Genomic DNA, 27,746 nt, shown 5'->3' on the forward strand with positions numbered 1-27,746 from the left:
CCCGCGCGCCCCCCCCCCTCCGCGCGCGCGCGGCGCTGAGGCGGCCCCGGCCCGGCCGCGGAGCCCCCGGGACCCCCGGCCATGGAGGGCATGGACGTGGACCTGGACGCGGAGCTCATGCAGAAGTTCAGCTGCCTCGGCACCACCGACAAGGACGTGCTGATCGGCGAGTTCCAGCGCCTGCTCGGCTTCCAGCTCAGCCCCGCCGGCTGCGCCTTCTTCCTCGACATGACCAACTGGTGCGGGCCCGGGGCCGGGGGGGGCGGGCGGGACGGCCTGAGGGGGCTCGCGGGGCTGAGGGGCCGCGGGCCGAGCTCCCTCCCCCGGCTCGGTCGCCTCAGGGCCGCGGGGGGAACGGGCGGTGTTTGTGCCGGGCCCTCTGCCCCCTGGCCGGGCCCGAGGCGGCTCCCACGGCGCTGTGCGAGCGGGACGGGGCCGGGGCGGACGGGGCCGGCTCTGGGCCCCAGCCCGGGGTCAGGGTTGGCCGGTTCGCCGCTCCCAGGGCCGCGGAGCTGTTGGAGTGGCGAACAGAACACGGGCCGTGTGAGCCGCGGGCAGCGGCTGCGTTCGGGACGGGCCGTGGCCCCCCGACTTTGAGGCAGCTTCAGAGGAAGGGAAATTGTAGCAGAAAGGCGCTGTAGGAGCCTGGAAGCGGCCGCGGTGCACGTGTGAGAGTTACCGGGGTGTTTGGGAAAAACTCAGCGTCTGCCTGTGGACTCAGGATCTCTCTAAATCTCTTGACTCTCGGGTGTGTGTTTGTCTTGATAAAGGCTCGGTGTCACTGCCCAAGGAAAAAGTAAAGTTATCAGGGAAGCTGTAGCTCGAGGAAAACAGGGGAGATATTCAGTACGAGGGTGTTGTGGAGCAGCTGCTCTGTGAGTCGGGGGGTTTGGCTCGTTTTGAGTCCTTGCACCTCTCAGCCCAGAGCCAAAGTGTGTTGACTTAAAAGCTCTGCAGGGTGGGGGCTGCAGCAGAGCAAACGAGTGCTCTGTTTCAGAGGTCACTTAACTAAGCTCTGTTTAGAGGTAGAACATCAAACCCAGAAACCTCAGCTTTGAAAACTGAAATCCAAGGGGAGGTCAAGATATCAACAGTTGGGAGAAAACTTACATGGAATTGTTGAGCTTATAAACAGTGATAAGACAACTTAGTCAGCTTTTAGGTTTTGCTTTTCCTTCCTCCTACAGCTCTGTATCAAATTCTAGTGATAAATAGGTATCTGTAGAAGGAGTAGGAGAATAACAAGTAATTTCTTGTGTTTTGTTAGCTGATACAATGTGAAAGAAGGTCTTGAGGAGTTCAGGAGTTTACTTGGAAGAAATGGTTGGTTCCCAGCAGAAGATGCTTTCCCACCTCATCCTTGTTTGTGATATGACTAAAACTGGCACTGCACTGTAATCCTGGGGGTTCTCTGAGGTTCCTGGGGAGAGCAGGGAACAGAGCTGAGCCTAAAAGTTACTCCTGAAAATGCTCTGTGTAGCCAGATTGCTCCTGGTTTGTGCTGAAGCAGCTCTTTTTTCATTCAGAAATATTGAATTCTTGTTTGAAATAACAGCATTCCAAATCCAGCCTCAGAACCGAGGACTTTTTCAAATGTTTCAATTGAAGAAGTTCTGAAGTGGTTAAAATAGCCTTAATTTCCCAACTTCAATAGTTTGGTTCATGAAAACATTGCTTTTCACATTTTTCCTGAAGTATTCATTGATAATTCTTATGGCTGCATGGGCACGTGCCTGTTGGGGTGCTGAGATGTGTGTGCAGACAGACAGACAGACAGACAAACAGGGGCTGGGAGGGCTCAGAGCCCGTGTGAGTGCCCGTTCTCAGCCTGGCACAGGCTGCCCCTCTCCCCCAGCTCAGTGTCATTCCTCGTGCTGCTGTGTCCTGTGCCTGTCCCACTGCCCAGCTCCCACCCCTTCCTGCACGGCCACAGGGTCGTTGGCCCTGCTGGGCTGACCCTGCCCTGACCCTGCTGTCCCTCAGCAGGGACAATCAGGACACGTGTTGCTGTTCTGGAAGCGCCTTTCCCGTGTCATTGAGGGGCCCTGTGCAATCCACACTGCCCAGGTGATTCAGGTGCCCTGCCAGCTTTGCCTTGTGGAGCCTGGCATTAGGGTCAGAACCTTCTGTTGCAAATAATTAGTCTTGATGAAACTATCACTTTTCCAAGTGTTAAAGGCATGGCAGGTTCTTTCAGGTGTGATCCCTTCTGCATCAGGATTGATGTTCACCTGCTGGAAATGGTGGGGTGACAGCAGTGCACACACTGGGTGTTCCAGGTTCTCTGTAGCAATGTCCCATGCCTGAGTTAATTAACAAAATCATAAATAGTTTCACTAGAACTTGTTCCCAGGTGTGAAAGCTGCTCTTTGGCAGTAACTGTCATCCACAGACCCGCAGTTCCTTCCTCACTTTGTGTCTTTCATCTACTGTAGGGAATACTCAGAGCTTAATGTGCTTTGAAAGACCATTTCCAACAGCATCATTAGTAATTGTGGTCAGAGGATTTACAGTGAATTAGCACTTTATTCTGCTGGAATAAAGGAATTATTTTAAAATAGCTTGTTTGGCCAATATAGAGGGAAAAATTAGTGGCTGACTGGAGAGGAATACCTGCAAGTAACCTCTAAAAGTCTGTGTCCACTTCTCCAGTTCCCAGGAATGCCCTGTGCCCCCTCAGACCTCTGTCAGGCTTGGGCAGTGCTAAGGAACTGCCAGCTGGCTTTATTAAATGCTGCACAAAATGCTTTGGGTTGAACTTATGCATCCAAAGTTTCAGAGACTGTTCCTTGATCTGCAGGAAATACAGGTTAAACCCTTTGTCTTTCCTTGGTATTTATTAAACACTTTCCTAGAGTTCTGTCTGTTTTCTGTGCTGACTTCTTGCCTTCCTGCTGCACAAATCTGATTCCTGAGGTCCTGCTGTACATTCCCCAGCAGCAGCACACACCATCCTGCTTTAGCATTTTGTTATTTATTTTCCATTCAGAGGCTGAGCTTTCGCTTTCGGCCTAAAACCAAAAGTGAACTTCTTTGTTCAAAAAGCAGAACCAAAAATCAACTGTTTTGGTGCTGAAACGTTTCTTCCTTAGCAGGAAACCCTGAGCAGTGAGGTGGGGAGGGCATTTTGCTGCCATTGCATTGTTCCCTTGGCTCTGCTCCCTCCCCTCCAGATGTTGGGCCCCACTGCTGGTGGGGGAGATTGTTGTGCCTGCATCTCCACAGTGATCTGTGAGATGGTCAGAAGTGAGTCTGAACCCCTTTGGCCTTGGCTTGCCTTCACAGGGAGCTCCTGGAACTCCATAAAAGTCATTGGATTCCTCTAGAGCTAGTGTGGAAATTGTATTGGGACAAGAAAAAGGAATGATGTTCTTTTAATTGGAGTGTGTGACAGCTTTGTGGGTGAGAGGCTTGGAGCTGCTTTAATTCTGTGAGAAAGTGAATTAGTTTGAAGTAACTAATGGTGGTGGATTTAAAAATCCATACTTTAGTGTAGCTGGCTTAGAGATTCCCAGTTAGGAAGAACTAATGTATATTTCAATAATTTCCATGTAATATTTCTTTACGTTCTCTTTTTAGCTCATGTTTAGAAAGCTGAATTTTTATTAGAGCAGTAGGTGTGATATTTAGTTGAAATGTGTCAGGTAATGATGGTTTCCATTGTGTGTGGGGGAAAAAAAGCATTATTGTAAGAAAGCTTTTTGGATCCAGCTTTAGGTGTAAAAGGTCATTATTTGTAAGGTTGTCAGATCTCTTCTGGAGATCCTCGTGGTTTTTTTCATCTATTTAGGAGAATTTGTAGCTGTGTCATGGTTTAACTAGTACTCCCAAGGTGATGTTTTGCATGAATATAAGTTTATCTCTGAAAATACTGCAGAAATCTGCAGTAAAACCTTGTTCTCTCTCATGTTAGGTGTGGGGCAGTTCTGTGCTACAGTTGTCTTATAGATTCACATTTCCATCCCTGTGGGTGGGCTGTTCAAATTCTTTATATCCAGTGAAAACACCTGTATTTCCCAGAAGTGGGTGTACTTAATTGGGGGTTTAAAGTCATGGTGTTGCTAATAGGTGTTTAATTGCTTTTCCCATGACTTTTACATAGTGTAGGTGCTACTCAGAGATGTATTTGTGTAAGAAGTCAGGACACTCAGAATTTAACAGACCTGGTGAAGGGGATTCACTCACACAGGATGTGTTTCCCACAGTGGCTTTCACCAGCATTGCTCCTCATTTTTAACCTCAGGTGTTTGCAGACACCTGCAGCATGCAGGAGAACAGATGAGAACATCTGAGAACAGATGTTTTGGCTGCTCTTCAAACTGAATCCACATTCTGACAAATGTGAGGAAAATTTCCCCACTGTTCTGTATTGACCTTGAGCTCAGTTTTGACCTCCCTTCCCTTTGGTGAGGAATCCTCGTGTCATGGAGGAGGCAGGAAACTGAGAACTAATGCTGCAAATAAATCATCCTTCCCTGGAGGTGCCTGTGGGTTTTCATGGCTCAGCCAGCATCCATGGGGCAGTGGCAGCAGTGGGTGGGAGTTCCTGTTGCTTTGCTTCCCTATCAGGTGACAGAGACCAGAGTCCCGTGTTTGTGACTCAGTACACATTTGTCAAGCACTCCATGTCTTGGTGTGACTCTGGTCAGGTTAATATTTGTTTATGGGGACCAGCTGGGCCAAAGCTGGTGAGAAGGGTTGCCTCAAAACATTGATGGGGTGTGGATAAGATTCAGTAGGGAAGAAGGAAGCTGAGGCTTTGGACTTGATGTCCATCTTGCCCTAGCCCAGTTGGTGACACGCTGTCCTCACAGGCAGAAGTGGCCCCCAGCAGCAGAACTGGGGCTGCTGATGTGCTGTCCCAGGATGTCAGGACAGTCTGGGGAGCTCTGCAGATTGCAGGAGGTGCAGGGTCATTTACACCCTTGGGCTGGGGAGGGAAAAGAGGTTTGAGACTGCTTGGTCTCTTGTGGCTCACTTGAAACACAGTGGATGTCTCTTAGTGCCTGTGAGCTATCCCAGACTGCTGCCTCTCTGTGTCCACAGCTGTCTCCTAATGCTACTAAAAATAGCAACATTACAGAATTAAACAATTTTAAAATATTTTCTTAGAAGCTTTTATATACAGTGTAAAAAAAGAAGCAAAACTCAAACCACACCTCTTCTCCAAAACGACTCAAGTGTTTGACCTGATTATTTTGAATGAAATCTAGACTCTAAAGAAATTGTATTTATAACTGTGGAACATACTATAATTGTGCTCCAAGGTACAAAGCCTTGAAAAATTTGGTGCCTGTGGCATGAAAGCATAAGCAGGTAACTGTAGCAGAATTGGGACTTGGATACAATATAATTTTGGTCCAGCTGGACTCTGCCTTACATGCCCCAACTTGTTCTCAGAGTTTCTGTAGCTTAATCCCCCTTTACTTTCCTGCAGACAATTATAGATTGGTAACATAGTTTGTAGCCAGGAATTGGCATTTACAGAATCCCCTGTGTACTGGCAGCTCTCAATGACTTTCCACTGGGAAGAGCTGTTGCCTGTTTTCAGTGGCAGCTCCTGCTGGGACATTCTCTGGATATTTTACCCCCCACTTAAAGCTGCTGGGACCAGCTGCTTTGGGAGGGCTCAGCTGCTGGGGATGGTTCTGGGCTTGTAGCACCATTATTGTGGCTGCTGTTGGGCAAGGGGTTGTGCTCAGGTGTTTTATTGTGCTCAGGTGATGTGCTCAGCCCTGTGCAGGTATCTCAGGAAGGTTTCAGCAGCTGCTGTTGGTGTTTGTGTGCACATTAAAGCTGCTCAGGGAAAGTGAGTTCCTTTGATGGTTTGGTGCTCTGAAGACACTGTGCCTCACCTGTGGGCTCTCAGTTTCTCTCCTGCCCCTGCAGACACAGCATTGCATCTGTCACCACAGGTTTCTGTATTCTTCCTAGAACACCCCACTTGTATGTGGAACTGCTGCTTTCAACTGAGACAATGAAATGTTTTTCTGTTCCTTCATGTGAAAAAAAATACATAAGCTTTAAATTAGCCAGATCTGCCCCCCTCTTTAGCTGTCTAAATTCAGCTTAAAGCTTTCAGCTTCCCTGGGTGATCCTTTTCCATCATCAGACATCTTCTAAGGTAGTTTCCCAACTTCATACATAAAATTTAGTGTAACTTTAGTGTAAGAGGAGTCAAGAACGAAGAAAACTGACACACAAATTTTGCTTTCTAAAGTTCTGTCTGCTGGAAGATATTCACTGATTAAAATTCCAGCCCTTCAAAACATCTCGAGACTTTGCACACTTAATTGCCATGTGTCATTCCTATTGAAGGTTTGAATTGAAGGCTCCAGGCAGAAGTGCTTCCCTGCAGCATGATGTTCATGTCTCTTCCCCCACCCCTTTGGCCTTCTCCAAGGCTTGGAGTGAAGCATCTCCTGCTCCAGGAGCAACAGAAGCTGTTGGAGATGTCCCAGCTTGGAGTATCAGCAATTCAGGTCCCCAAGAGCTGAGATGAAGAACATCCAACTAAGATTGTGGAAACTAAGACACAAAAAAGGGGTTGCCTCACTTGAATGTCTCCCATATGTTTTTTTAGTCTTTCCCCCCCTGTATCATGTGGAGAAGCTCCATTATTTGGGAGTGAGAAACTGTCCATCTGCTGCACTATTTCTTTTTGTCTTTTAACAATGGACACCTTATGGGGTGCTGTGGTGCCTGGTTACAGGCTGCATTTGGAGAGCGAGGGGAGGTGTGTGAAGGTGGAGACTTGAGTTACAGAGGGAGTCTGAGGTGTCCTGCATCCATCATGTGTTCTGTGCTGGAGATTTCATTGTGCTGATTAGCACTGGCCAGTCTACATTGCATATTTCCAGGAAATGTCACCCGAGTTGCTTGGCTCGTGACAAAACACTGCACCCTGTGAGTGCTGAGGGCACCTGCCTGGCTCCTCCCTCCCTCCACAGGGACAGACTTTGGAACCTTCCTTCCAATCACCAAGTCCATTTGTTACCTAAGAGATATTGCTGGCTGTCACTGCATGAGCTGAGGGCTGCATCCCATCTGAAATTCCAAATGGAAGGTGCCATTGCAGGGAGCATTGTGTGTGTTGTGTTCTCCCACAGCTCAGGAGAAGCAGAGCCCTGCAGTGTTCCCCAGGAGCAGGCCACACTGGGTGCTGTGCTGTGGGTAGGAGCCAGAGAGAGGAAAATTTGCTGGCTGGATTTTGAGCCTAAGCTGTGATTTGATTTTAATTTCCACCCCCACCCCCCCACCACCCAAAAAAAAAAATTTGTTCTTTTAAAAAAAATTAAATTTTTTTTCTTTGGCTCTCTCATCAAGTAATTTGACAATATATAAAAACTTGCAGATTCCTATAACATTTATATTTTAAATTCTAATGTCTCTTTTCTTGTATGTTCAAAGCACCTGCTTGCACTGCTTTTCTTCCACTGCACGTTTCTATGCTGAAAGAATTCTCCATGTACTGGGGAGCAGGAGAGTCTTGGGCCCATGCCCTGCTTTGCTTGAGCCTCAGTGTTTCAGTGTCTTCAGTCTCCTAAAAAAGTCTGATACAATTAACTAAAACACAATTTCCATTTAGCTGTGTGTTTATGGTTGTTTGCAGGACAGGGAAGTTGTGCAAGGAGGCCTCGAGTTTGTGACTGATTTGGAAGAGTTTCTTTTAATTATGAACAGTGAATTACTTTAATTAATTAATGGCTAAGTATATTGGTTTAACATAACAAAAGGGTGTCTGGAAAGAAAACAGGGAAGGGGAAGAAGGGCTCAGGATGAGCCACCTCTTTGCTGTCACTCAAGAGTTTATAAGGGATGTCACCAGAACTATTATCAGAGAAGGTTTTAACTTGATTATTGTAATTTAGCTCTTGAGGCTTGAAATGAAGCAGCAGAGCAGGATTGATGTGAAAAGGAACACTTTGGTGTTGTGTGGGAAAAGCACCTGACACCCAAGAGTTATGGGATGCCCTTGGAGAGGAAGGGGTGGGATACCCAGAGTTAGAGTGGATTGTATTTGCTTCCTTCTCCCCTCTCTCTTTCTGGAGTCTTGCTCTTAGAGCTGAAATTGAGCCTGGTGCTGAGTCCTGGGCTCACCCCATCACTGGGGTGACTTGTGACTGTAGGCTTTTCCCTGTTGGATCCTGTCAGACCTGCTCTGTAAGTGTGGCAGGGCTTCACACTGCTGCGGTCCAGGACTGCTCTAAAAATGGAAAAATTGCTTAATTTTGGGGATGTAAGGAGGGCATGAGGCCTGGAGGGCCCTGTGAAGACAGAGCTGTGTGGCCACCCCTGTAATTAGGAGAGCTCAATCATGTCAATTACACTGGCTGGATTTGCAGAGTTGTTTGGTTTATAATAGTAATTTATCTCCTATGGCAGAGAGCAGAGGGTGGTAAGTAGTGTGGTGTAAGTCACAGTGAGGAGTGAAATCAGACAGGGATGTGTGAGCAGAAGCCTTTAGAGCCTCAGAACCCTCTGAGGATTGACCTTTGTGTCTGTCCCTGCAGTGTCTGCAGCTGGGGCTATGCAGTTACAGCTGGGCACAAGGGTAAAGACCTGAAAAAAACCCCACATATGTATTTAAAAATAGATTAATTTCAGGGTCTTGAGTGTGTTTGCCCTTATGCATCTCTGTCATTAGGGTCAGATTTGAGCTGCACTGATGCTGTGCCTGTGGCAGAAGGGCCAGTGCAGGGGGTGCTGCTTGTGCTCAGCTGCCTGCACATCACCAGACTGCAGAATTCACCTCTGCAAGTGTCATTTTCCTTGGAATGTTGCAGTCCAGCTGTTCTTGGGGGTTTTGGAGCAAGGGAGGAGTGGGACAGAGGCTGTGGTTGTGCTGAGACAGGAGTGAGGTGTGAGATGGGGGTGCCTCTGGCACAGAGTCCCTATCTCCTGGGGTTGTCTGTGTCAAAGAACATGAACTCAAGGCAGATTTGCTTTGTCATCCTGACTTTGGCTTTTGCCACTGTGAATTTCTCTTCAGTTTCTGGAAGTTTCTTTTTAGTTCTCTACTGGAAAGTTCAAGGGGCATTGAAACACATAGAAGGGCTCACCCCAAACATCCCCCATTACACAAATCGTATGGTGAGAGTGGAGAGGTGGGTTTGGGAATATTTGATCCCAAATGGGGCAAATCTGTTTCCAGCATGCCTTGTTCTTTAGTTAGTTTTTAACTCGATGCTGCAGAGGAGTGTTGTTGTTTCCCAATGGCAAAGCTCACTGAAATATGACCCCGGGATGGGAGTGCTGGCCCCAGGCCTGTGTGCACAAATAGCCCACTACCTTCTGAGGCCCGTTTGCAGCCCAGCAAACAAACACAGGCTGCCTCACTGAGAGTTGCAGGAGAAATCTGCCCCTCTGAGCTTTTCTTTTTTTTTTTCCTCTCAGTGTCAATAAAACGTCAGTACCACTGATTGCAGAACCATCACTCATGTTGTGGTCCATCTGAAAATGTAGTTATGTAGTAGTGGATTAGGAAAAGAAAGACCTGCATGGCTGTCTTTTGTATCTCCTACAATACCTTTTGCCTTGGATTGCTGTAGTACAGGAAGAAATCCTAGTGCAAACTGAGCTGCAGCTCATGGTGTTAGCTGGGTGAGCGAGCAGGAGTCTCTTGGCACAGCCCTGGTGTGAGTTATGTAAATCTTGTGCAGTGTATAAGCAACAGGCGGTTGGTGACGTAAAACTGAGCATTTGTCTCTGTTTACTGGCTAATGTGACATGGCCCCTTCCTGCAGCATTTGACTGAGCTGGCGGGATTAAATAGAGCCCTGACACTCCTAAGTAGAAAACGCCTCAGGCTGAATAATGGTTTCTGCTCTGGAATTCAGCGTGCTGGCCGCAGCACGGGACCCGGTGGCTCCTGTGTTGGAGCAAAGTCCGCTCGGCAGGGATGGCAAAGGTCTGTCTGTGGGGCTGGGCTCTGAATTGCTCATCGATCCCCGTGGCCATGTTGTGCAGGACATTCCTCCCGTGCCTCTTTAGCAGAATATCAGGAACTCCTGTGACTCACACAGCGATTATCTGCTGCCTGCTGGTGCTGTGATGGATGGATTGATTGTAAAAACGATGGGGCTCTTTGGGTCCTCTCCCAGTGCCCCCATTTTGCTGCTTCACTTTGAGTCCCCTGAGTTTTCTGTGAGGAGAAAGTGACACTGCTCCCATGCAGTTCAGATTTTATCCAGAATGTCTGATTTGAATGGTTTTTTTGCCATGAACACTGTAGGAATTGAACAGGAGGCAGTTTCTTTACTCACTGTTTCAAGCTGCTTTCCAGCTGGCAAGCAGCCCCACAAAGCCCTGTGTTTGCTCTTGCTCAGGGTCACGCTGCAAATGTTTCTCTTGCTTTCACCTTGGCTCTCTGACTCGGACACATGACACCCCACCACTCCCCAGCCCCTCAATATCACTGCCCCCACTGCAGGGCTTTGGTTTTAGGTGGTGGTTCCCAGTTCCTGAAGTCTTGGTTTTTTGGTATTTTTTTTTCCTATCCTGCTCAAAAAAGTAACACAGATTTCTGCAATCGTGAATAAAAAAAAGCAGTTGTTATGCCCATTATGTTTGGGGAGATTTTACTCATCTCCATTCTCACAGCACCCACTCACAACATGTAAATCAGGGCCATAACCTCTCAGACATGTATAAACAGAGGAATTACATGACTTGCCAAACACTTACGTAATGACTTAATAGTATATCGTGGAACTGAGCTAAGGCTCATGAATCCTCTTCCTGCCTGACTGTTCCTCTTCTCACATTAATTATCATGAGTTGTAGCTACACCGTGGCTCAGGAATCAATAACATTGTGGCTTTCTGAATGTCATTAATAGATCACAGACTTGCACTGTCATTTATCTTTATTCAGTGAAAACTTTTGACTTAGGTGGTTTGTAAGTTCCTGTGAGTTGTGACTACCCAGAGCTGAATAGGCACTTTATTGATGAATAAACAATTTGTACCTGATGGTATGTTTCAAAACCAGCAAGGCTGGAGTTATTTTGTGTAGCTACTGGTGCCCTTTAGCCCTGAGAGTTATCAGAAGAGTGTTCTCCATGTTTTGGTCTCCTTGTGCTCCTTTTGGACCTTAAATGCCAAAATAAGATGGAGAGGTTTGGTTGGTCCTATTGAAATTAGCTGAGGTAACAAAGCTGGTGTGAAGAAGCTGCCCAATGTTTGTGTCCTGTGGCTCTTCTCTTGGTGTCTCCAGAACTGTTCAGCAAGTTTCATAAAGAACTGCTGGAGTAGATGCCTCCAAGACTTGTAAATTCCAAGATTTCCAGGGAAAATAGAAGCAGAGTAGAAGAGGGATATAAACCAGTGTCCCTGGCAAGAAAAAGTGCTGTATTTTGAGCTCTATTATCTTGGAAAATCCACATGCAATAAAGATAAAAGCTTTTGAAAAACACATGATGAACAGAGTTATTATAGTCTGGGTATTTTTGCTGAAGTGTTTAGCATGACATATGACCTTTGCAAAGGGCCTGACCCAACTGTACTTCAGGTTGTAATGTGCTTTTTTCCTTTCCAGGAATCTACAAGCTGCCATTGGAGCCTACTATGATTTTGAGAGTCCAAATATCAATGTCCCCTCCATGTCGTTTGTGGAAGATGTCACCATAGGTGAAGGAGAGTCCATCCCTCCTGATACCCAGTTTACAAAAACATGGAGGATACAGAATACAGGTGAGGCCTTTGGGCTGCAGCAAACCCCACACAGCAGTGCTGGGATCCAAGGGGAGGGATGCTGGCTTGGGGCAGGAAGCTCATGAGCATTCACCTGGGCTGGAGCCACCCTGAGGTGCTGCCAGCCCATGCAAGTTCCCTTTCTTGGGTTGGTACAAACATTCTGTGGGGGGATTTGCAGCTTGATTAGGTCACCAGTCTTGTTCCTCATGCCAGCACACAAACAAACTCTAGGAAACTTGTAGATAAACAAGACAGTGACACAAGGGTCATGTGGCAGGTCCACTTCAGGCAGAATTGCCTTTTTACATTCTGAGAGGATGCAGGGCTGGAGAGACCACATTCCAGTTTGAAATAAGTCAAAGCAGTGACTGGGATCCAGGAAGTGGAGCTGGGCAAAATGCATTCCCAATGCTTGATCTGGTGGGATGCAGTCAGAGAGGAAAATGAGATCCATGGATGTGAAGGAGTCCCTTGTCCTCAAGCAGTGCAGTGACAGGATGTTGCATGAACATTTAGAACAATGTGTCTGAATTTAATTAACCTGCTTGTACTTGTTTGAGGGAGAACAATCCCATACCAAGGTGTGATGCTGGGAATCATCACAAGTCAGGTTCAGCTTTCTCAGTATTTCTGCTTGTGCATAGCTGCAGTACTTGGACTGAATATCCTCACTAAAACCACACTGAAAATCTTAGAGTATTTCATTAAGGGGGGGATGTTTAAGAGCACTAATTTATAGAGAGTGTGTTCTAGAGGAAGGATTTAATATTTCAGTGTACTTTTTCTGCCTCCTTTTGTTTGAATGTACAATGGAAGGGTTACATGTGGAACTTGCTTGAACTCCAGTACTGTGGAAAGTTGCCTGGCATTTTTTTATAACTATCCCAAATACAGCTCTTCCAAATGTAGTAAGTGTGATAGATCTTGTTACTCTGCTCTTAGTATCTCAATTTGTGTGTGTTATGACTACACCTCTATCTTGGGTCCTTCCAACTCCTCCCTTCCTTGTTCCTCTGATGTGCCATTTCCTGTATGCAAATTCAGCCTTTATTTAGCATCCCAGTTCAGGGGATGTTTTATTGTTCTTGGACTGTTTCACCTTTTGAAATCCTGGGCCTTCTATAAAATGAAGGACAGAAGCTCATCTTGATTTCAGCTTTTGTGTGGTTTGAACCTGGCTTGTCAGGTCATCCAGCCATGCCCTCACAGTGGTGCTGGAGGCCAGGGCTTGGTACAGCCCTGCTGCTGAGGGTTAGTGAAGTGCAGCTTCACATGCTGCTTATGACTGTGCAGTGTGAGGAGGACTGCAGCATTTGAAAACCATTCTTTGGTTTAATTAAGGTATAGTATCAAAGGGCTGCAGTGTTTCCAGATAATATCTACTTGTTAGGCAGATAACTGAAGCAGTGCCAAGGTTTTTAACAGCTCTACAGGAGTCCTTGATTACATGACTTCAGTTCTGGAACACAAAATACCTGAGGCGTGTGTCACTGGAGCGTTTCAGGTCTGATGAGTGTGACAGGCAGAGCTCAGAGATTGTCAGTTTGAGGCATGTGAGCTGTGAGCTCAGTTCAGTCAGGTTTTCATATGTGTCAGTAAAAAACAATGCCCTGCTCTGGTACCTGCAGAATGGTGCTGCCTTGTCTGCCAAAAGAGCAGTTTGTGTAGTAGAACCTTTGCTGAAAGGGCAGCAGGATTTAACAGCCTGGCTTCCTCTCCCCACTCTGCCCTCAGCTGCTGCTGGCTCTGCAGGACACTCTCTGCAATTTATCATCTCCTGAGAGATGAGTGTACTGAAATAGAATGACATAATCATAATTTCATTTTATGAGGCTTATCAGTTGCAGTGTTCTAGGCACCTTGCAAGCCTAAAGCCATTAAACCCGATAAAAATCACATAAATAATTTAAACTAAACCATGTTGCTGGGCTGCCAACCTCTGCAGATGAGGCTTCATGCTCAAGTGCCCCACGCCCCAGGCTGAGGTCAGCCAGACACCCAGCTCCTCTTTCAGAGCCCTGCTCTCTCAGCACCTTCCCAGCTGTACTGCTGCATCCCCCACACTGAACATCCATCCACTGCATCCTGCACATCCTGCTCTCCCTGCAAGGCTGTGAATTCCACAAATAAGGACTTGACAAGGAAACCAGCCCTTGCTGTGTCTTCACTGGAGTATCCACAGGGATTAAATTAGCAGGCAAGCTGTTGCAAAGGATGCTCCTTGAGGTAACGTGAGGTCAGAGCAGCCTCCAGCACGCTCGCCTGGACCAGACGGAGCAGTTCCAGCTTCGTGGTGGTTCAGCTCTCTGTAGCCATTTCTGTCAGCCTCAGCTGAGCAGGAGGTGTTCTCAGTCCTTGCCTTAGTCATGTGATGTGACTGGGGAAGAAGCAAAAGAAAATTGTGCTGAACTGATTTTTCATGAGTCTCAGAAGCGCTTTTTCTTTCTGTCTGCCCCAGCACTTGTTATCTTTGGCAGCAGTGCCTGCATGCAGGAGCTGTTTTCTGTCTCTTTGATTGCCAGGTCACGCTGTCAGTCCCAGTGGCTGCAGTCTAAACATGGATCTCCACAGATAAATTGTGTATTCATAACCCTTCCCACCTTTGCACAAGCCTGAGAAAAGGGTTGGTGCAAGGAGAGAAATAAATCCATTTAGGAAATAGTGCTTCCACTTACAGTTACACCTTAAACTATGAGTTCCCCTTGAGACTCCTAACAGGCTTAGAAAGAAATGAATCCCTGAAAGGACATGCTGCCAACACTTTGTATAAATAACAGGTATTTGATGTGGCATGATTCAGGAGCTTCATGGAGGGAAGAAATGGGGGCACACAACACGACCCTGCCCTTGTCTCTGCCCCTGGCCTTGGGGAAGGGGAGGTCTGTGTAGGTTAAGTTCTTTTTTTTTTCTTCCTTTTTTTTATTTTTTAGCTGTAACACTGTGACTTTGAGGGGTTTTTTTTGGTGTAACAAAGACATAGAGATTATTCAAATAAGAATTGTTCTCCTGGTCCCTAAATGCACCAGTTAAGCCTGCTCTGAAAACCAGGCTTCCTCAGCACCCACTGCTGTGTCCTGTGTATCTTGGTTTCCTTTGACCATCCAACAATTACCCAACTGTTTTAACAAGCACGTTTCATCCAGTCTTACACAAACAGGCAAAGCTTTTCCTGGTGCACTGTCAGTAATTCCCTCTCCTGTCTAATCCCAGGGACAGAGGCGTGGCCCCCAGGGGTTTGCCTGAAGTACGTGGGTGGAGACCAGTTTGGCCACGTGAACATGGTGATGGTGAGGTCCCTGGAGCCGCAGGAGATGGCTGATGTCAGCGTGCAGATGTGCAGCCCCAGCACCGCCGGAATGTATCAGGGCCAGTGGCGGATGTGCACTGCCACAGGACTCTACTACGGAGGTGAGCAGCCCTCCCTGCCCAGCAGGGACACCACAGCCCAAACAGAGCAGGAGGGCACAGCTCTGCCAGCCCCAGGCCTAAATATAGAACATGGAGTGCAGGCAAATATCAAGCGAGCTGCTTTGTTGTCTTGGTCAGTGTTTTCTAAGCACTGGAACAAATTACAGATTACATAAAACTCTGGGAAACAAAGGGATGTGCACAGCTCTTGCAGTGACTCTTTCCCAGTCTGTCCTCATCAAGATTGTTTCCCAGTTTTCCATTGCTTAACACTATGAACTGCACATGAGCATAAAATAGTAGTGAAAACCTCATGTGAGAAGTTAATGCCCAGGGTTTAATGCAGTGATTTAGTGCATTCCCTGTGAGCTGTTTCTCAGGTTAAAGAACACATTTGGCTATTTTGCCTGGTGCTTCAGCCTGGGCCTCAAACATCTGCCTTCAGTGCAGCCTTCCCTCCCTTTTCTGCCAGCTGTAGTTTACACTGAGAACATCTTTGTGTCTCTGTTGGCAGCTGGGAATATCCCACGTTTCAGGGTTTGAGAGGTGTTGGTATATGGAGTCAAAAATACCAGTGCCCAGAAGGAGGGGGCTGCTGGTAGCACTGGCACTGCCACACAGCTCCTCAGTGTCTGGAGGGGACACTGTGTGTCCCTGAGGGATGGGCAGGGATATCCCCATGCAGGTGGGACAGCCTGTCCAGCTTGTGTTACTGGTCCCTTGTGCTCACAGGGTTTCCAGAGGGTTCCCAGCCCCTGACAATGGGACATGTCCCTGCATTGCCAGAAGTTGTCACTTTTGCCAGAACACGACCTGAAGATTGAGCCCCTTTGGGCGCCAAGCTCTGAGTCCGGGAGACCGAGCTGGTGGCTTTGCTGGCAGCTGCCCCCAGGTCTGGCCCGGCATTCCCGGGCCCGGACGTTCCTCCCGTTTTGGGGCGGGGGCCCGGCCGTGCCTGCCTGGGGCGGCACCGGAGCCGCAAGGCCGTGAGAGAGCGGCAGGGGGCGCTGCGGGGCCGCTCCAGAGCCGCCTTTGGGGTCCGCGAATGGGGGATCCCTGTGGGGGGTGTGTACAGTGTGGTCAGTGAGGTGTATGTGTGTGATCAGCCATGGTTCAGTGTGGTCAGTGGGGTGTGTGTACAAGGATCTGTGGTGTGTGAGTGCAGGGGTCAGTGGGGTGTGTGTACAAGGATCAGTGGTGTGTGAGTGCAGGGGTCAGTGGGGTGTGTGTACAAGGCTCAGTGGTGTGAGTGCAGGGGTCAATAGGGGTGTGTGTACAGTTTTCAGTGAGAAGGGTTAGTCGTGTGTACTGGGGTCCTGGCCCTGGTAGGGTGTGGAGTTCCCTAAGCAAGTCGTGTGCCCCTAAGGTAAAATCCCACTGTCCTCAATTGGCTCCTAAAATTCAAACTGTTGATCCCAGCCCTGTTAAACTAGAGGCACTAGAACTAGTACTGCTTAAGCTTTGTAAAAATGTGCAATAACTCTTTTTCTTGATAGTGTAAAGGATTAAATCCATTTGCTTCTTCTGACCCTTCTTCATAAACTCACATCTAGTGACAACCCAAACATGTATCTTTCCACAGATGTCATCTGGGTGATCCTCAGCGTGGAAGTTGGAGGACTTCTGGGTGTCACACAGCAGCTGTCATCCTTTGAAACAGAGTTCAACACGCAGCCACATCGCAAGGTAGAAGGAAACTTTAACCCATTCGCCTCTCCACAGAAGAACAGGCAACCAGATGAAAACAACCTAAAAGACCCTGGGGGTTCCGAGCTAGGCACAATCAGCAAAAACACATGGGGGCCTGCTCCTGACCAAATCGAACAAGATCAGAATGGACTGTCACAAAACTCTGTAAATCTCTCCCCCAGCAGTCACTCGAACAACTTGTCGGTAGTGACGTACAGTAAGGTAGGTGCCCTGGGCGAGCAGGAGAACGGGTAGGGGAGGAGCCTGGCAGGTGTGTAATTGCTCTTCCTTCCAAACTGCAAAGCCCTTTCCTTCTGCTTCTGCCAGACCTGCTAAGGAAGGTTCTGAATTTGACTGTCTGACTCTGCCAACTCCTCATGTTATATTAAAATATTTTTTGCCTCTGATAGACTCTACCAGATCCACCTTTTTGTTTTTGCTTCAAGTCCTTCTTAAAATTTATATAACCTTGTTTGGGTGCTGTAACTGCAAGTGGCTGGAGCCTGCTCCGGTTGCGTGTGCAAATAAGTCAAAATATCTCTCTAGATGTGTCCTGAGTTTGACATAATTTTGAACAGAGAACAAATAACCACACCCTCAAACTTCAGATTAGCCAGATAACTTCTTTTTAGCTGGTGTGGGGAGACTACAGAGCTCACCATTTGATCCCAGAAGCTGCCTGCAGGAACAGTCGATCAAAGGGCTGTTCCTGTCTGTGTCCTTGTCTTGTTCATAATTGTAGGTGACTTTTAAATTATCTTTACTTTAAATCTCTCTCAAAAGCTTGCTTGGTGGATGCTATATGAGTCTGAGTGATATTTTGACTGTTTTTATTTGCTTGTGTGTGAAAAATGAATTGCAGGATTATTTACAATTCAGAATCCACCTGTTAATGCAGCAGTATGTGTAGGTGTGTACTGTCGTATGTCAAACTAGTTTGATTTTTTAAATCCTTTAAAAATGCTTTACTGTACTTTGAGCAGGCTGTGTAGGACAATAACACTTGGTTGCTGAATGACTTAATAAAGCCCTACTGTTAGTTCACCTACAGCACTTTAGTTCCTCCCTGGATGACCTGCCTGTCCTGTGCCAGTGGATCTTATTTTAGTGACCTTTGCCCCAGGGCTGTGCATTTTTTATGGCCAGCACTGATGGGGTGAGCCTGACTGCCCCCCCTTAGTGCTCCCCACCAGCATCTCTGGGCTGGCTCCTGCTGCCAGGCTCTGCTCATAGCACTGGAGTGGATGGTTTGGGCAGTGATGACCTGTCAGTGAAACACCACTGAATGTCAGTGCTGAAAATCACTGCTGTGGTGGGGTGTGGGCTGGGGCTGGCTTCAAACACCATGGCTGTGAGGAACCAGAGAGCCCATGGCAAGGAGCAGCTGTGCTGTGGGAGAAAAACCAACAGGAGAGTCAAGCATCACCTGAGAGGTGTCACTAGGTTCAAGCAAGCTGGTTTAGCTGGTAACCCAGAGCTCTGAGGAAACTGCAGCAGTTTTATTCTAACCCCAAACGTAGGGCAGGTGATCTTCCCTCCCCTTTTTCCTGGTTGTTTTGTTTTGGGGTTTTTTGTTTCTTTTTGTATTTACAGAATATTCTTGGGTGGATGTGAGGTGGATTGTCTGAGATTAAAGCAGACATTTTGTTTGTTGGCTTCAGAAGGGGCAACTTTATGGTCCTTTTTTTGGTTTGGGGTGGGGGATATGGAAAAGCTACTTGATTTTTGGGTGGTTTTTCTCTCTATTACAGTTCTTTTTGTTTGTGACATACTAAGACAAATTATTTTATCCTTTTGAGGATGTTCTGGTAGGTCTGAAGATCTGAGTCCTGTTCCAGCCTTACCCATCTTGCCCAGGGCAGGAAGTTTTCTGCCACAGGATCAGTATTCATATTGCTCCAATAGTGGTTCTGTAATAAAGAAGTTTGAGGGAATTGGACATCCCAGACACCTGGTCTGGTTTGAAATGACCAGGTGAACATTCCTCCCATTCCCTGGCCAGATCTCTGGGAAAAAAAGATAGTTTTGTTTGGCTTTTTCCCTTTGTGTGCATGGTGTCCCCAGCTGGGGATGCTGCTGGAGCAGAAAAGGGGTTATCAGAGGTGATGGCAGGAGTGTTGAATTTCCTGAGAACAGATGGAGCTGCAGTACCTGGGAAAAGCTGTACCTGGCCCATCTTTTCCACATCCCCAGGGGATCTGACCTGTACTCTGCTGCTGCAGAGGAGAAGGAAAACTACTGAATTGGGAGTTGCTGCCCTGTGATTGAATATTGATGTGAAAAGCTTTATTTCAGGTTCTAGAACAGACAGAAGAGCACTAGGGGTTGGTTAGGCAGTGGCACAGACTCCCAAGATTCCTGGATTTTATTTATCTTGGGCAGGACCTCTGATATTTTGGTCTCCTTTCTTGTACTTGGGAGAGGGAGGAAATTCCCAGTTGTGTTTTACAGTCCATTTGGTGAGTGAAGGAGATGGTTCAGGTTTAGTTAAAGTGTTGACAAGAGCCTGTATCCTGTATTTAGATGCAAAATAAACCCTTAAATATTTCTCAGATGACTGTGGAGGCTTCCTCTGCTGACAGACACTGGGGACACCCAGTCAGGCAGTGCATGAGACCATGAAATCTTTGAGATAAAACGAGCAGTTTCTGGCATCTGCAGGTGTAAAACATCCTCAAAGCTGCCAGACCTTGTTGGAATTAGTTCTCCCTCTGGTGCACTGAGCAGGTGTGACTTGTCCTCTGGAACTCCCCCCTGGAGTCAGGGTTGTGGTGATGCTGCCATGCCATCTGCTGCTGGGTTAGACAAGTACAGCAGTATTTCACACCTGGAAACATTCAAAATGCTTTTATACAGCAGCAGAGTGTTTGGGGGTCCTAGGGAAAAACAAACAAACCAGACACAGAATGAATTCCCTGTGAGTGGGTAGATGAAACCTGTGGCATGGTTGGAAGAAGCTGTGTGCCCTTTACTCCTGCTATGGCACCCACCTCCCTGGGGCCCCTGCCCACCTTCCCCACACTGCAGGGAGGCTGCAGGCCAGGGCCTGTCAGGGCTTTGCTTGAAGCATGTTGTTGTTAAATCTGTTCCCAGTGGAGTTTTTGCATGTTCTTAGATGTAAAGATGTGCCTAAGTGCAGGGTAGGATGCCCTGAATCCCCATGCACGGATCCTTTATTCTCTGGCAGTCACTTTCTCTGGATTCTCCAGAGATCTGAGGTTGACACAGCTTCCTCCTGTTTACTCCTGTCTCATAGCAACCCTGCACAGTCACTGCTGCTCTCCTGTGACTGGCTTTTCCATTAAAACCCCAAGATCCAGTCTTACAGTGCCTGGGAGTTAGAGTTTAATTGCTTCACTGAGGAAAGAAATGTATAGGTTTCCATGTCTGGGAAGATCAGAAATGAATAGCCATATCCTGACACTTAGATTGTACTTAACATCTCTGTATAAAATCCATAGATCTGTATCTGAACCTGCTGCCCAGATGAATTGAGGAATCACTTCTCTCTATGTCATGCAGAAAACTGCACCTGGAGGTGGTGATTCTGCAAAGGTTTGCCCAGACAGGACACTGGGCATCATCCCCACCAAAGCAAATGGTTCCTGGCTGTCCTGCTCATTGCTTGTGCTGCTCTTCAAAGCCCAGTGAAATAGAAACATATTTGGAGTTCACAGCTTTAAAATCTGAACTCCTTTATTCCTGCTCTGGTTATGCTGCCCATCTCCCTCTGTTCTGTGTGGAGCTGCATGGCAGCTTTCATAAGGGGAAATAATTCCTGTGTCCTTGGAGCCTTTAACTGGCTTCCCCTCTCTGAGCTTAAATGTTGTTGCTGCTTCTAGAGCCATGCTTCTCCCAAAGCAGGGCCTCCAATTTACAGATTTTTTGGAGTACCCCTATAAGCTTTAGACAAAAATACTTTTACTGGAAACAGGGCATCAAACTGTCTTTATGCATGAGGATGATGCCCCAAAAATGTTTGCATCTGTGGAGGAGGAAAGAAGCTCCTTCCATCCTGGTGTCTGGGCTTCACACTGTGCTGGTCACCATGAGGTTACATCCATTTAGACACAGTGGGAGAATGTTGGACTTGGAGCTCCCATGGCACTGCAGCCTGGGCTGGGCTGGCATGAGCTGCTTTGCCTCTCTAGTGAGAGATTGGTGATTTGGGTGCTGCATGTCAGCTCATCCATGAAATCCATATCCTTCCAGACTCTGGGAAGTGCCAGATAAGTTGATTTTAGCCCAGCTTTGCTCCATTGCAACCCAGCAGAGTTGCCTGTTGCTGATCCTGGCCCTGCAGCACATCAGGGAGTTGTGCATGGGAACTCAGGTACCTGAGCCCTGCCCCCTCCTCACCCACAGGCACCTGAACCAGCCCTGCCAGTGCCTACTCCCAGAAGGTCCTGAACTTCCTGGTGGTCTCCCAGCCACACCATGTTTGCACAGCATGCATGGAATAAAACACAAGTGCTGGATGCTTTGTTCTCTGTTTGTGCTCAGTTTACGTAAGCCAGGTTGGAGCAGCGTGGGGTAGGAGCAGCCTGAGGGGATGGGGACCAGCAGCATGGGCTGGGGCCACTGTCAGTGTCCACTGGGAGACTCCTGTATTGCTGTGCAGCTGTGCATCCACCTCCTGTCCCTGCAAGTGTACCTGCATTGGTGGTGACTCAGTCACAGAGGTGAAATAAAAAGCTGTCTGAAAGCCTGTGTGTGATGGTTTATGAAAGATTCACTTAATCCTCACTTTGTTCCCAGCACAGGTACCTCAGTTGACAGAGCTCAGTATTCACAAAGGGTTTTCACTTCACAAAACATCTCACTTCCCTTCTAGAGGCACGAGTCAAATGATAATTTATACCAGTAGTTATCATGCAGAGTCTTGGCTTGGAAAATCACAGTCCTGTGTTGCCACACACTGGTCTGTGTGAAGAGCCAGTGCTCCCACCAACAAGTGAGCAGTTACTTCTGGGGAACCTTCTGGAAGAACTGAAAGTGAATTTGCAAAGCTGCAGCTGAGCTTTTCATACAGAGAGTGATTCCACTTGGAGGATAGACGGGAATGCACCAAAAATAGTGGGAATAATCCTTCCATTGAAACAACTTGGAAAAACTGCAATTGTCTGCAGAATTATTTTTGCATGTTTATGATGTAAAATGTTGAATAGAGGGGATAATTAGGCTTGAAAACATCATACAGGGGTTTGGTATTTGCATTGCAGCAGTAACTGAGGTTTTCTGGTATCAAGCTCTTACAGTGTGCTTGGTGACTCATGGGACAGGGGAGGTGGAGTCACAGGATCTGCACTAAAGCAGCTCTCACTCAGCTTAAAGATACAAGTGGGATCCATTTTGCCAAGTTCTCATGTCTAGTAATGAATCTGGGGTAGGTGAAATGCAGTGAGGAGTTGCAATTCCAAAAGGAAAAATGTGGTGCTTTTCCATGGTGAAATTTCCTGTGTCAGGAGGAGCTGACCATGGTCATGGATTGTGGGACTGTCTGGCATTGCCAGGGAGCTCATTCCAGGGTGTCAGGTGTTCAGTGCAGGGTGGCAGGTGGTGCAGAGCTGTACATGCTGAGGAATCTCTTGTGCTCAGCTAAATTCTGGGTTTAACTGACACAGTTTGCATAATTGTGAAGCTTTAAATTAGAAACCAATATGTGGAGGTCTAGAGGGTTTCCCTGCAAACCAGCTCACGGTGACTTCACAGGGTCTCTGCATCCAAAATACAAATGAGCTGCTCTGATGTCAGACTCAGGGTGACTGGCTGTTCCTTACACCACAGGGGGATGCTTGTGGAAACCCCAAATTAAAGCAAGCAAGGTGGTTTTGCCTCTGGTATCCTCTGTGAGGTGACACAGGGTAAGGGACTCAGAGGGTGCTCCCAGCAGAGGAGCAGGGGATGGTTAAACCCCTCCTGAGCTCACCAGGCAAACAAAGCCTTGTGTGCAGGGAGCTCAAAGATGAAGAAAATTCTGGCAAATGTGTCTGTACAGGTAATCAGCAGCAAATCCTGTTTTCCTTCTGCAGTGTGCTAAATTCAATAACTTAATCCCTGTGAGGTGAGACTGCTTGGGATCCTGTTTATACATTGCTTTTCCTCTCTGTTCTTTTTCTGTGCACCTGCTCACACCATCTTCATGTTTTTCCCCTGCTTCTCCCCTTCCCCCTGTTTCATAGAGTGTATTTTTGGAAATGTTGGATTTCTCAGTCTCTGGATTTTGATGGGAGCATCTCCTTCCTCAGGTGAACTGTTATGCTGGAATCTGCTGGCTGTTTTCTTTTGAAAAGCTTTACAAACTGGCACTGCAGCATATTCCTGGGGTAGAAGCCTGTTTGTTTTTCCATCACTTGCATGTATTTCTGTCTGCAAACAGCAATTTCCACGCTCCCAGTCTTTCATACTTCCCACACAGTTCAGGAGATGTCCTGGTTAATTGTCTGCTGATCCTCTTCTTGGTTGGATTCTGAGAGCTGCTGAGAGCTGCTTCATTTTGCCATTTACTTGTATTTACCACCTGATTATATACCCAAGAATGAACTTTTTCTCTCCAGCTGTAGCAAGATTATAGACTGTTCATGGCACTTCCTTCCTAGTCAGATCTGCAGCAGAGCTCTCCAGCCTGGGGTTTGCCAGTGACATTGATTCCTTCCACAATCCATGTTCCTACTCGTGGCTCCACAGCCCTGGCTCCTGCAGTGAAGGGATTTTTGAAATTGTAGAACACACATGAAATGGTATTTTGCAGGAAATTTGCCATTAAAGGCAGAGTGGTGAAAACTGAGGTCAGAGCTTCCTGTTCAGCCAGAACAGGAATGATTTGGGCTCTCACTCCCTTACCCAAAATGTGCTGGGAGGAACTGGACTGCATTTGCATAATGATCTTCCAACTCTACCATGAGATACCAGAAGTTTTTCTCCCTCATCTCCCTCCTGACCTCATTGTGTCTCTGGGTTTGTGTGAAGGTTGTATCTTCATCACTGATAAACTTCATCTGAGCTGGGGCATCCCTTGCTCCTTGTTGGTCTTTCTGCTTCCTGATGAAACCCCAGATAACTGATCTGGACAATAGAAGTTACAAAAGGAGTTCCTGTGAATTTGAGACCTGTGACTAGATCTGACATTTAGATGACTCACTTCAGGATGTAAAGGAGGGAAATGGATTCTGTAGAAAGCATTTTGGGGGTTTTGGTAAAAGCTCTGGTTGATTGCACTGGAGGCAAATTTGTATTGTCACCATGAGAAGGTAAACGTGGCACTTGTGGGAACACAGATTTTTTTTCTTGGGGGTTTTTCTGGCATAGCCTCTTACCCAGTTACCATGTCTCTGGGAAATACTGTGGTGACTGCAGGTGTTGTAGCATCTATAGGAAATTCAGGTATAGAAAACACAAGTTACTTTGTGGTCTTGGCCTAAAAAACATCTGACAGAGGTAAGTGCCCTCTCTGGGGAAACCAACCCTGGAACGTGGTTTAGGAATGTCCTTGGATCCACAGTGGGGTTGGTGGGAAGCCCTGGGCTGGGCTGGGCATTCTTTGGAGCTGAGCACTGAGCATTTTGTTCCTTGCTTGTTGAAAATTGATTATGTCTCCAACTTTCTTTCAGGGTTTCCACGGTCCTTATCACTTCGGACAGTCTTAAAACACAAAAACACAAAACGGGTATCGACAAGAGGAGAATTTAAGAAAAAGTTGACTTTGGGGGGAAGGGAGGGGGATTCATGTGGCAGACAGACACAGCCTGGACCCCCCTTCTCTGCCTCCGTGTTCTGGAAAAGAAGAAAAAAACAAAAACCCAGTAACTTAAGACTAGCTGTTTCCAGAGGAAAATCCAAAACCTGAGTATGCATGTGTGACTGCTGGATTTCAGAGTGGTGTAAATGCTATGAGGAAGAAGAGACACCAACACTATGGGTTTTTAGAAATCATCTTCACACGTAATTAGGTAGCTTAAAAAGAAGTTTAAAAATGAAAATTTAAAAGCCATCTTTAAAAAAGAATATTTTGCCTACAGAGCGGTTGTAGTTTGAGCAAATGTTTAATTTCTGTTTGTTTCTTGTTCTTTTTTTTTGTTTTTTTTTGTTTTTTCCTAAGGGACAGCGTGCATTTTCCCAGAATGTCCTGGTTTGCTGCCGAGCGGGACTGGCTCAGCACCTGCTGGGGTTTGTGCAGGGACTGCTTCTGTCAGGCTTTTTTTAATGCCAGGTTGGGTCTGCACCCAGCACTGCATTTTTAACAGCATCTGCTGGTTTTAATTACCAACTTTTTAATCTTTTATTTCTTCTTTTCCTTTTGGTTTGGGTGTTGCTGTTAAGTTGTCCTGCGTGTCATTGGGAACCACGCTATGGACAGGTATCAGAGCTGGAGAGGGAGACTCTGGGACTTCTGGGATAACATGGAGGGCTCATCTCCCTTCCCCCTTGTACATGAAGTACACAAATCCACACCCATGTTAATAAGAAGCTGATTTATTCAAGTTCCTGAGCTGTCCTGTGTGGTTAGCAGTTTAAAATCCCTTTTTGTTCACTCTCGTGTGCAGTAGCTGTGCCTGGAGCTGTGTGCCAAGGGGAATCTCTGTAGCTGTAATTCACCTGCTGGTAGTTGCAAAGCTTGACAGACATCCTGCCCTTTTCATTTGGAGTGCCCCCTCTCTCTTTCAGAGCATAAGTTTGCATTTGTTTCTCCTGTGCTGAGGTGTAGCTTACAGGGTGATCCATGTTCTGGAGCACAGAGCAGGAGTTGGCACCACCAGCTGAGTCCCACTGTCACCTCCTCTTCTTCTGCCTTTGTCCTCTGGGCTCAGGGCTGCTCTGAGGCTCTGAATGGGCTCTCAGGGCTCATGTTAGGGAGGGATTGCAAAAGATTTGGGTGGCTCTGCTGTTCCTTCAGCCTGTTTTCCTCCTGTTCTGGACTGGGAAGTGCAGTGTGAGGGGATGCAGCTTGGTCTCAAGCACTGTGCTGAATTTATTCTGAAGTGCTGTCCCCACAAACAGTGGGGAGTGAGCCCAGCAGCAGCATCCTGCCCAAATGAACCAGGCTGGAACAGCCATCTGCCAAAGATACAGGAATATGCAAAGCTCCCTTTACCTTCTTCCAGATCTTCCCAGTGAAGGCTTTTCCCTGTGTCAGAGCTGCACACTGCATGGCTTTGCCCTCGCTGCTCTTGGCTGCTTTTGTTTTTGTGGCTGGTTTTAAGTGGGGGAATCTTTCCTTGCAGCTACCAAGGACTGGTGCCTGGTGCATATGGATGGACCTTGTGGGGCCAGTGGGAGTTCTTGTGTCCAACAGAGGAAGGATTGGATAATGGATTTTGTTCATATTTCAGAGGTTCAGTTGTTACAGATCAGATTAAGGTGAAATATCCCTTCAGAAATCTGTTAGCTGGGACAGACAAGTACAGATGAGAAACTGCCTGCATAGAAGTGGCACCACAGGATTTGAACTGCCTGAGACTTGCACTTGCAATCTGGTGGGCACCTGGCTGTGCCCTGGATCTGGAGGAGTGTTGGGATTGAAATGAACCTGCTGAAAGTGCTTCTTCTTGGAAGGTTGGGTTCTTGTGCTGTAACAACATTTTGCCTTGGATTAGTTCTGAGCATTGATTTAGGGGGTGATCTGCAGCCTCCCAATGTGGTGTGGGCAGGTGGAATCTGCTCACTCCCTCCTTTCCTCACAGGTGGCTCACGAGCCCCTGTGAGGAAATGAACATCACACCTGCAGCACTGCTGCTCCCCTTCTGAGGGCACTGAACCCCTGAGACAGCTCTTGGTCCAAGTGGCAAGGTGATTATCTTTATTAGCTCCTTGTGTCAGCTGCATAGTGGAAGGGAGGGGAAATCAAGGTTTGAGTCTGAGAGTTAGAGCTGGTGCTGTGACCTTTGCCTGGTGTCAGAAGAGGCACCTGGGAGACCCTTGCACTCAGATACCCCCACGCTGGCTTGCTGCTCCCAGGCACATGTGCTCCTCCCCTGGCTGCCACACTCGTGTTCCTGTGCTCCTCCTAAGGCTGAATTTATTTCCCTTGTCTTGAAAAATCCAAACTTGCATGTGCCCCAGGTAGCCATGTGCTTTCCCACTCCGAAGGCACACACACGTTTGCAGTCTGTGGTGTCCTGATGACAAGGGTCACACTTTGCAGGGTGTGAGGAAAGGCAGGGCTCTGACATCTGCAGCTCTTGCTGCTCACATCCTGCTCTGCCCAGGCAGCTGAGGATCCACAGGGCTCTTTGGGGTCAGGGTTGTGGCCCCTGCTGTGGCACTGGAAGGATGTTTAAAACGGGTTGCTCTATCTCTGTGTTTTTCCTTGAGTATAAACTGTTTCACTGAGGCCAAAAGTGGTTTTATCTCCTGACTTCTTGGAGCTTTGTGGTGCAACTGGCCCTCAGATTGCTCCTGCTTCAGGTGTCCTGCTTTTAATGGAGAGATTGAGATGAGTTTGACAAAGTTCTGCCCGGGTGACCTCATGACACTGCAGTTGGTATCAGCTCCCATAAGGAAAAGGGTAATGTAGGACATCTCTGAGGGCCTCTAAGTGGGTCCCAGTGGCAGGCAAGAGCCACTTGGACCCTGTCACTAACACAGTTCAAGCAGTGTCACCTCCCAGCCTTGGCAAACTGGAGCAGGATGTCCCTGGGACTGGCCCCAAAGGAGAGTGGGAATCTGCCCACACCTCAGGAGTGCTGGATTGAACCCTGCCAAGGCTTGGGAGCTGGGGCAGAGCCGTGCAGTGGAGTGGTGTGGGTGGGAAATGCACGCTGTCCCACGTCTGGGTTTCTGTTGTGTTTCATTTTTTCCGTGTGTGAGTGCGTGGGTGGTTCCCAGCCTGTCTGTGCTCGCCGGGGCAGTGCATGTGTAGCACGGGATGGTGTGTTGCCTCTCTGAGTCTGGGAGAAGTCTTATGATAGCACATTGGGGGTGAAAATAAAGGAAGCTTTTTCCTTAATGTATAAA

The 27,746-nt window shown here is 47.5% G+C and overlaps 1 protein-coding gene across 2 annotated transcripts; it reads left to right on the forward strand.

The window, feature by feature from the left end:
• On the forward strand, window positions 1-27,746 carry ILRUN (inflammation and lipid regulator with UBA-like and NBR1-like domains). 2 transcript variants are annotated; one of them, XM_079327042.1, is made up of 5 exons: window positions 1-239; window positions 11,539-11,693; window positions 14,907-15,104; window positions 16,687-17,015; window positions 24,404-27,746. In XM_079327042.1, the coding sequence occupies exons 1-5, from the start codon at window positions 82-84 to the stop codon at window positions 24,437-24,439; spliced, it is 876 nt and encodes a 291-aa protein (XP_079183168.1). In that variant the 5' UTR covers window positions 1-81; the 3' UTR covers window positions 24,440-27,746. The 2 variants fall into 2 exon arrangements, with proteins under 2 accessions (XP_079183168.1, XP_079183167.1); XM_079327041.1 differs by lacking the exon at window positions 1-239 and adding an exon at window positions 9,076-9,107.

The sequence above is a fragment of the Erithacus rubecula genome, assembly GCF_903797595.1.
Source record: "Erithacus rubecula genome assembly, chromosome: 26".
Taxonomy (NCBI): domain Eukaryota; kingdom Metazoa; phylum Chordata; class Aves; order Passeriformes; family Muscicapidae; genus Erithacus; species Erithacus rubecula.